This window comes from Mesoplodon densirostris, chromosome 8, assembly GCF_025265405.1.
Source record: "Mesoplodon densirostris isolate mMesDen1 chromosome 8, mMesDen1 primary haplotype, whole genome shotgun sequence".
Taxonomy (NCBI): Eukaryota; Metazoa; Chordata; class Mammalia; order Artiodactyla; family Ziphiidae; genus Mesoplodon; species Mesoplodon densirostris.
In genome coordinates, this window is record NC_082668.1 from 109954961 (window position 1) to 109965234 (window position 10274).

The 10274-nt window shown below is 53.4% G+C and overlaps 1 protein-coding gene across 3 annotated transcripts; it reads left to right on the forward strand.

Moving 5' to 3' along the window:
• The first annotated feature begins 310 nt into the window (after positions 1 to 310).
• Positions 311 to 1796, forward strand: C1QL2 (complement C1q like 2). 3 transcript variants are annotated; one of them, XM_060107059.1, is made up of 3 exons: positions 311 to 694; positions 740 to 994; positions 1617 to 1796. In XM_060107059.1, exons 1-3 carry the CDS (start codon positions 311 to 313, stop codon positions 1794 to 1796), a joined length of 819 nt encoding a protein of 272 aa, XP_059963042.1. The 3 variants fall into 3 exon arrangements, with proteins under 3 accessions (XP_059963042.1, XP_059963043.1, XP_059963041.1); XM_060107060.1 differs by having other exon boundaries at positions 311 to 692; positions 747 to 994; XM_060107058.1 differs by having other exon boundaries at positions 311 to 994.
• Positions 1797 to 10274: the final 8478 nt, after the last annotated feature.

Here is a 10274-nt window from a genome sequence, read left to right on the forward strand (position 1 = left end):
TCGTCCTGGGAGCCCCCGGCCATGCGCGCCGGGCTCCGCGGTTCTCCTGAGCAGCCACAGCGGGCTGCGCACCCGCGCCTGGGCCAGGGCGCCTCTTGCTGAAGTAGTTGGGCGCCCGGAGCAGGGGGTCGCCACGTCGGGGGCGCGGCCGGGACCCGCGGAGTCCGCCCCCGAGCGCGGGGAGCGGGGCCGCCTGAGCCGCCCGACCATTCCCTCCCCGGGAGGCAAGGAGGAGCTGGTGGCGGTCGCCTCCCGGCTGTGGCAGCGGCGGCGGCGCGCCTGCCTGGCGGCCGTCGGCGTGCTCCTGGCCATGGCGCTGGGGCTGCTCATCGCCGTGCCGTTGCTGCTGCAGGCAGCGCCCCCCGGGGCGGCGCACTACGAGATGATGGGTACCTGCCGCATGATCTGCGACCCGTACAGCGCGGCACCCGGCGGGGCCCCCGCGGGCGCCAAGGCTCCACCGCCCGGACCCAGCACTACCGCCCTGGAAGTCATGCAGGACCTGAGCGTCAACCCTCCGTCCCCTTTCATCCAGGGACCCAAGGGCGACCCGGGGCGACCCGGCAAGCCGGGGCCCCGGGGTCCCCCGGGGGAGCCGGGCCCACCTGGACCCAGGGGTCCCCCGGGGGAGAAGGGCGACTCGGGGCGGCCCGGGCTGCCTGGGCTGCAGCTGACGGCGGGCGCGGCAGGCGGTGTCGGGGTGGTGGGGGGCGGAACCGGGGGCGGCGGCGACTCTGAGGGCGAAGTGACCGGCGCGCTGAACGCCGCCTTCAGCGGTCCCAAGATCGCCTTCTACGTGGGTCTGAAGAGCCCCCATGAAGGCTACGAGGTGCTCAGGTTCGACGACGTGGTCACCAATCTCGGCAACCACTACGACCCCACTACCGGCAAGTTCAGCTGCCAGGTGCGGGGCATCTACTTCTTCACCTACCACATCCTCATGCGCGGCGGCGACGGCACCAGCATGTGGGCGGACCTCTGCAAGAACGGGCAGGTCAGTGACACCCCTACTCCCACCTCCACCCCCGCAGGTCCCCGCGGACCCTCGTTCCCACCCTGAGCCCCGAACCGCCTGAGAACCCAGCCTCCCTTCTCCCCACTCGCCAGCGCCCGAGCTCGCCCCGGCAGGGAGCGCCCGATAACATCCGGTTTCCCGGTGCGCCCTGGTCGCAGTTATCCCACAGCTCCCGAGGTTGCGTTCCCAGAGCTCCGAGACCCCGCTCCCCAAATTGCACTCTCCCCGCTATTTGCATACCCGCCTGAAGCCCCGTGGGGTTCTCGGAAACCTCACTCTTCTTTAGCTCTCTGTGCGCCCCATTCTCCTCTGTGCCCTCCCGTCTCCTTTCTTCTCGGCCCCGGCCCCTGCTTCCCGCCCGTCCCCGCTGGGTCAGTGTCCCCGAAGCCCTCTCTCTCCCTCCTTCCCGGACTTGGAAACTGCGGAGCATAGGGGACCGGGAAGGAGTTGGCTAAGTTGGAGACAGAGCGTGGAGCCTGGGTGGGAGCGTGGACCCTGGGGCTGCAGGTGGAAGGCCGGCCAGGGGGCGCGCCACGTGGGGGACAGGCAAGGGCCCAAGCACAGGTGCCCGGGCCCACCCGCTGTGGCCACTCGCCCCCAGGTCCGGGCCAGCGCCATCGCACAGGACGCCGACCAGAACTACGACTACGCCAGTAACAGCGTGGTGCTGCACCTTGATTCAGGGGACGAGGTGTACGTGAAGCTGGACGGAGGGAAGGCTCACGGAGGCAACAACAACAAGTACAGCACGTTCTCGGGCTTTCTTCTGTACCCGGATTAGAGGCGCCGGGAGCGCGAGGTGGGGTGGCTTCCGGGCCGCCCTATGCCAGTGGGAGCGCTCCGTTCCTCTGTTCCCTGGCGAGGACCACTCTCGCTTCCTGACCTCGCTGGAAAAGACACATCCCTGCCCCGCTTCCGACCTCAGTGTGTCTGCGGCTCGCCACGCTCTGGACTGCGCTCCTGGTCCCCGTCCCCAGCCTAGGGCGGGAGAGCGGGACGCCAGAGTGGAGAAGTGAGCGTGAATCCGAACCCTGGTGAGGCGACAGCGTAGACTTTGCAAACCTGATTGGACTGGACAGGCCCGGGGGGACGCCTGCCCTCTTCCAGTCCCCCTCCTCCTAGGAGTGCCCTGAGACTGAGGGCTCCCAGCCCGGGCCACCCGAGGGAGGCCAAAGTGAGCTCGAGCTCCCTGGGGCGTCCTTCTCTGTGACCTGAAATACTTGTGCAAATGTCCCTGTCTATAAGCCCAAATCCCACCCTCAGCAGAATCCCAGCAAACGGAAACGCCATCCTGCCTCAGACCCACCGCAATGCATTAAATTATGTTTTTAGACTATGGATTCCAATGTCTCTATCAGCGTGGCCCCAGGACCAGGCCTCCAGATGTTCACCTTGACATAAAGACCTAAACTAGGCCCTGAATAGCTCCATCTATGCCCTGGTTGCCAGCCACTGCCTTGTCCCTGCCACCTGGGATGGGTGAAAAGATGTGGGGAGATGGGAGGGCAGTATCTCACCCTTGGTAGGGGGTCTCCCCTGGGCTGGGCTGCTGCCTTGAATTGGAGCGGCCCAGAGGAGGGTGGGAGGGAGATTTTGAGGGTTACAGGGGAGGGAGGTTTGGATCTTCAGGCTCCCAGCCTTGTGGGAGGAGGCCAAAGGCCAGGCGTTTCTGGAGAAGGAAAGGGGAGAGGAGGCATTTCTGCAAAATGAGAGGCATGAATGGGGTATTTGCCATCTGGTGATGTCTGAGATCTCCTAAAAGGAAGTACAGAAATCCCTGAGGAAACACACCCGCTCAGGCATGTAGTTCACTCAGCACTACAGTTCATGTCCATTAACTTACACCCGCTGGCTCCATAACTCTCCAAGGAACCGGTAAACTGAGGCAATTCTGTGGACTATCCAGCTTGCTGAATTCACCCAGAGCTGTGTGGTAACTGAGGTAGACTCTGTCCCTTGCAGTGGGACACCCCCTTTGGCGGGTCTTCCCGTGTGCACAGTGGCGTGGGACACCTGCTCTGAACCTGACCGTGTGTGTCTGGTTCCCCTCTTTCCTTCCCTTCACCATTCCACACACACACTCCACATGGTGTTGATTTTTTTCTTTTCACTTTTTTTTTTTTTTTTTTCCTTTTTGCAGTACTTGGGCCTCTCACTGTCGTGGCCTCTCCCGTTGCGGAGCACAGGCTCCGGACGCGCAGGCCCAGCGGCCATGGCTCACGGGCCCAGCCGCTCCGTGGCATATGGGATCCTCCCAGACCGGGGCACGAACCCGTATCCCCTGCATCGGCAGGCGGACTCTCAACCACTTGCGCCACCAGGGAGGCCCTCTTTTCACTTTTTATTTCTGTGTTTAGGTTGAGTTCCGATAAACAGTACGTTATCTACAAAATAACTAGTTAGCAACCTGTTAGTATGTATGGAGCTCATTTTGACCAGTTGTTTGAAGAGAAATACAAATGTGTACACAGAGGCAACCCCAGAGTGTGCTACCTATGTAAAACTGGAGACACACACACACACACACACACAACCTGTGTGGATATGATGTTGTGATTGCCATTGCTAATCCATGTTACACACGTGCATGCACATACGTATTCATAGAGTCACGTCAATGTGGTGTGTGACATGTTCATGGCTACATGTCTGCCCCCAAATTGCATCGTGCTCAACTTTAATTCCTGGAGGGTGCTGAAAACCGTGATTCCCATTTAAAAGGCAGTTATACTCCCCGCCTCGAGTCCTGTGTCTGTCGCTCTTTCTCTTTAGGCTCTTATTTTCTTTGCTCTTATTTTCTTTGTTTTATCATCATTCACTTGAATATTAGCAATGATTGCATCTGCTTTGAATCCAGGGATAAAGTGCTCAAAGAGAGCAAGGGGAAAAACAACATCCATGTGCAAACCACCATCTCTCCAGTTTCAGACCCAAATGAGTCCCAATTCCCCACCCACCCCACCCCCAGTGATTGTGGAGCCCAAACCCAGCTGAGCCCAGGAACTGGGGAGGGCACAGCCAACCCCGTCTACCGCTGCATACGTATCAATTTCTGATGCCTTGTCGATTGTATCATCCAGAAATGCGATTAAAACCAAATATCTGAGACTCAAATGAAGTCTAATTGCTATGGATCTGCAATCCCCAGCGGACCCCTAATCCTTTTTGAATTATTCCTCCTCTTCCTCCGATGAGATGGAGCTTAGACACAAAGCCCTCAGTTTAAATTTCAAAAATTAAAATTGACATGCAGCGGTGGCTTTCCTGGGAGCGGGAGGAATTTCTAAGGAGCCCAGCTTTATCCTCTGCATTAAGAAGCAATTTGTACTTCTAACAAAACCCGCATCACTCCCCTTTGGTGGAAGGGCAATAGAGCCGCCTTGCCTGGGTCCGGCTGTTCCCAGTACTTGGACAAATTTGAATCTGAGATTCCTCCATCTGTATTCCCCGGGGCAACCGGGCTTCTTGCAATTCTAATGCCCAGCTTGCTGGGAGGTGCTGCTAGAGGTATCAGCTACGAAGAGGATGATAGATTGATGAGGCAGCGGGTGGGAGGCGCGGCCCATGGCAGGAGCTCGCCGGCTGAGGAACAACTCTCTCTGTGTCGACACGTTCTCTGCGTCCCAGGCAGGCCCCTCATGACCCACTGATCTACAATCCCATGATCTTCCTGGAGGACTCCCTGAGATGGCGCAGGTAGGGGTGGGGAGACCTCTGCCACCTCTGTGTGACATCAGTCTCGGGGTGCATGTGAAACGAAAGAAACTATTTGCTCCAGACCCATCCTTTTTGTCTCTGGTTGGGTTGAGAATTGTTATCCATCAGTTGTGAAGTATCATGTGAAGTTCCTAATTACTTTTGGGTCCATTTTCTACCTGTGTTTTTAGGTTGGGATGGATTATACTTGCATCTTCCCAGGAGTAGAGAAGGTATTATTCTGTCCATTGGGGAGGTGGAGAAATTAGGGCTCAGAGAGGCCTAGTGACTTGCCTGTGTTCACAAGGCTTATAAGAGACTGAGTGTGGACTTGAACTCAGGCCTCCAGGCCGTGCCTCTGCCTGACTGCACAGCTGGAGTGCATTCACCTCTCAGAGCTCCCGGGTGTTTGAGAGGAGGGCAAACGGGTGGGGCACGCTTCCCACTCCTTTCTCTGAATGAGGGAGTCTCAGCACCCTTCAAAGGGTCAGACGAGATGAACGACCTGCTTCTTTGACCCAGGCTGCCCCCAGAGAGCACCCCAGACTCCTGAGGCATTTGGCTGAACTTCCTGTCTTGGGTTCAGTGTTGATGGGGGGGCCCTTTGGTCACCAACTCCAAATGCTCCATGTTTACCTGTGTGTCTCCACCAGCAACCCCACCACCACCCTTCTCCTTAGGGGCCACTGACCACCTTCTCCTATAATAGCTCTCCCTTCCTCCTCTTTCTGGGGGGGAGGGTTTAGCTGAAGTGAGCATGGCTGTTCCTGATTGCAGAGAGGGCCCTTGTTTCATTCCCAGAGTCCACATCTGGGTGAGTGATTATTTTCAGGACTGCCTGTGAGCATGAGATACACACCTGGCCCTGGAAATTCAGATAGAAGCTATGCCGTCTGCTACGTGAACCTCCTCTCTGTATGACAGGTGCCTCTCTTGGACACCCAAGACAAAACATCTAGGCTGCTGTCTGCATGGAGTTATGATGACACCATGGAGAAGTCATATTGTGGAGACCACTTGCTTAAACTTCACTGGCCACGCAGTCCTACTGGACAAACATTTTTTTGAGCCACTCATCCCCAGTATATGTATTTGACTTATGAATAATTTATGTATACCACTGTCCATCCATACTCTCAAAATTCTATCTTTTGTGTTTATATTCATCGAAGGATCTCCACGTTCAAGTCCGTATCTATATTCCAGCTGGCTCACCAAGTTTGGACACAAGTCTCCTCTCATTGCAACAAAAAGAAACAAGGGCTAATCCTAGCGTTTCCCTTCAACTTGCCATTTTTCCAGAATCTTAGGCAAAAATATGTTCTTTTTTTTTTTTTGCGTTACGCGGGCCTCTCACTGTTGCGGCCTCTCCCATTGAGGAGCACAGGCTCCAGACGCGCAGGCCCAGCGGCCATGGCTCACGGGCCCAGCCGCTCCGCGGCATGTGGGATCTTCCCGGACCGGGGCACGAACCCGTGTGCCCTGCATCGGCAGGCGGACTCTCAACCACTGTGCCATCAGGGAAGCCCAAAAATATGTTCTTTTATGAGTCCCAGGTGCACTTCAGTTCTTTGAGTGCACAGTTTCAATCCATATTTTAAGTATTAGTAATGCTTGATTTTCTCTCTCCTTTTTAGACTAAAAGTAAGTAGAACTAAAGTTTCAATCTTTCCTTCCCTTATCTGATTTTGAAGACTGATGTTGGCATTGGAACCAAATCCTAGAATCAGGATGGGCCGGGCTGGGGACAAGGCCTCTACCAGGGCCCTGCTGGACATTGTGGAGGATGAAGCTGGCAAGTGGAAATGTGGAATTCTAGAAGGATGTTTTGGTCGCCTGTTATTGCCACACCCTAGTTTCCTTCAACCAATGAGGGTGTTACACAAAGGATCACAGGTCCCAGCAGTAGTTGAAGTAAGTGATAGGAGCAGTCATTTTTAAAAATAAATTTTGTCATAAGAATTTCAAAAATCCTCAGAAGGAAACAGAAAAATGCTACAACCCCCATGTGCCTGTCTTCTAGCTTGCACACTCACTGCACCATGACCATGGCCAACCAGGCAGAGCTACAGTTTTTATGGATTAAGCCCTCACCATGTGCCAAGAATTGGTGCTAGGGCACCATTGTTTCCTCACAATGCCCCCGTGAAGTAAGTACTTCTATTCTCCCACTTTACAGATGAGGAAACTGAGGCACTGGAGGTGCAGTGACTTGCCAAAGATGGGGGCAAGGGACTGGTGCTGAAGGCTGTCGGGGCCTGGAAACCAAATCTTTGGGGAGTATAGGCAGGGCAGGGTGGTGAGGCCTCAAACGCAAACCACAACAAAGGCACACTGATACAAACAAGGCCCCCATCAAGCACTCCAGAGGTGAAGCCACATTTGTGGAGGCTCCTAAGTGTCTGCTCTCTCCCAATAGTGTAATCAGTTGATTTCCAGACTTTTCACTCTCTTCCTTCTTACCGTTCCATACACCAGTCATGCTGTTTCCTGTACTTGGAATCCTCTCCTCCGGGTTGGCTCCCACCCCTCCTTCAGACACATCTCTCTTCTAGTAGCCTTCGAGCCCTCACGCTGGCACCCCTTCCCCTAAGGACCATAGAACCCTGATCTTCCACACCATGGTGCTTGCCACAAGGCTGTAATCCCACGTTCGGTTGTCTGTCTTCCCCATGGACGGCAGGCTTCACAAGGCAGACCCAGCATCTGTGTGAGTCACCACTGAGACCCACATTCCCAACTCTAGCACTTAGAATGGTGCCTGGTAAACGGTAGGTACTCAATAAGCATTTGTGAAATGGATGGATGGACAGATGGATGGATGGATGCGGGAATCCTGGGGGATCCTGACAGGGTAGATTTTTGGAAAGACCTCTAGTGTCCAACTTTACAGCAGGATCAGAAGGGGTCTTCCCAGCAAGCTGCATACTGCTCTTAACCAATGGGTCCCCATCCGCCTCCATCCCTGACCCTGAGTTGTTAGGGTCTGGGTGAGTGGTGAAGACTGCAAAAGGGCATTTATTGCAAGCTTCAAGGCCCCGGTTACATGTCTAGAAAGCAGAACTGTCCAGTTGACATGAAATTATGACTACTGCCCACCGTGGCTTCTGGGATGATTTAGGTCTCCTCCCCCCAGGGCCTCCAGGATGTCCCTCAACCTTCTGAGGGTGCTTGGGCAGTAACCTCATTTCCAGTGGGGTCCCTCAGTTGGTGCTTTTGAAGTCAGGATGCTTTTATTTTCTCCAGATGGAAAACATCTTTTGAAACATTGTTGATGCAATCTGCACTTGCAAAAAATGTAAACAATATACAGAAATATGAGACAGAAAATAAAAATTCCCTCTCTCCTTATGCAGTCTCCTTCCCCAGAGGTGATTTCTGTTAACAGCTTGATCTGTATTCTTCCAGACTTTTCAAATGTACATATGTGTGGATTTGTTCGGGAAGAATTTAAAACTCTAAACACCGGCAGGTTCTGTGCCTGCTGTTTCTCTTAATGATTGCCCTTGAACAATGCTAAGGGGCACTTAGTGCTGAGCCCTTTTCCCTTTCCACCGAGGGGCAAGGCTTTGACCATAGATGATGGACCTACATTGGTTAAACAGAAGGAAGATTGGATCTTCCATCATTAGACCTGGAAGCTGTTTCTTACATCCCTGCTCTAGCAGAGGAACAGCCTCTGCTAACAAGATTGCTCGTCCATTTAGATACAGATTCTGCCCTTACGTGGGAAAATCCTGCCTTATTTTCAAAGCAATGTAAACAATGTCTTCCATCTAATTTTCAGATTATTCAAGTGTGTCCCTGCCTCCTGTTCTCACTATCTACCTCTTGGTATGTTACCTACACCCAGCAGCCCTTCCCCTGGGACTGAGTCAATGAAAGAAAGAAAGAGATCAACTCCCGCCAGCCAAGTTTTGCTCCTGCTGGTACAGGGAAGAGGAAGGGAATTCCTTCCATTTGCCTCCTCAGTTGTGTACCCAGGTCCCCAGCCTGAGGTTTGGAGAATGGCCCCCTTCTCTCCTCCCTTCCTCTCTTGCAGTTCCCGTGTCCAGGGCTGGGTGCTGCTGCTTCTCCCCAGTGCACTGCACCTGGGGGTGGGGGAAGGCGGCAGGGGAGGGTGGGACATTCTGCACTGATGCCTGGTGACTCCAGGCCAGCTGAAGAGACTGAAACAGGCTCAGGGATGCCAGGCCACTGTGGGCATCTGACGTGTGCCCTGGAACCAGACTGAGCAGTGGGGCAGCAACTGAGTGCACCAAAATAGCTCAGCCCTTTAAAAGCAAACAGGTCATGACACAGAGTGGAAAGAGAAAAAAAAAGTTGTAGAGTCTGTCATACAGAGTGAAGTCACTCAGAAAGAGAAAAACAAATACTGTAGGCTAACGCATATATATGGAATCTAAGAAAAAAAAATGGTTCTGATGAACCTAGGGCCAGGACAGGAATAAAGACGCAGACATAGAGAATGGACTTGAGGACACGTGGAGGGGGAAGGGTAGGCTGGGACGAAGTGAGAGAGTAGAATTGTCATATATCCACTACCAAATGTAAAACAGGTAGCTAGTGGGAAGCAGCTGCATAGCACAGGGAGATCAGCTCGGTGCTTTGTGACCACCTAGAGGCATGGGATAGGGAGGGTGGGAGGGAGGGAGACGCAAGAGGGAGGGGATATGGGGATATACGTATGCATATAGCTGATTCACTTTGTTATAAGCAGAAACTAACACAAAACTGTAAAGTAATTATACTCCAATAAAGATGTTAAAAAAAATTGAGCTGAGCCCTTTATCTGTATTATCTTGCTTAATATCAACAAGGAAGGAAAGTGAGGCTCAGCAAGTTAAATAGCTCAAAAATTCTAACAGGGGGCTTCCCTGATGACGCAGTGGTTGAGAGTCCGCCTGTCGATGCAGGGGACACAGGTTCGTGCCCCGGTCTGGGAAGATCCCACATGCTGCGGAGCGGCTGGGCCCGTGAGCCATGGCCGCTGAGCCTGCGCGTCTGGAGCCTGTGCTCCGCAACAGGAGAGGCCACAACAGTGAGAGGCCCGCGTACCAGGAAAAAAAAATAATAATTCTAACAACTCTGGGAGAGGGGCAAAACTGAGGCACAGAGAGGTCTGGTGATTTGCCCAAGATCACACAGCAAAGAAGTGCCCAAGTTTGAAGCTCAGGCCTGTCTGACTCAAAGGCCCTGCTTCTCGTAATCTAATGCCCTGTCTCTCATTCTGATGCTCATCACATAACCTCTCTGAGCTATGGTTTCCTCTTCCATAAAATGCCACCTATTCCATAAGACTGCTGGGAGGAGTGAATGAGTTAATGGAGGTCAGCTATGTTAATGGGAAATACTCAGTAAAAGTTGGTTATTATCAGCATTTAAATATTTGTTTTTAAAAAGTCACTTTTCCACCTATACCACCTGGAAACTTTCCTAAGCTACTGTTATTCAGTGGAACTCCACAATCCTCTTTGAACTTGGATTCAGATCCACCTTTACCATAAACTGCCTCTGCAATACTGACAGATATTTAACTTGCTGAGCCTCACATTACCCATCT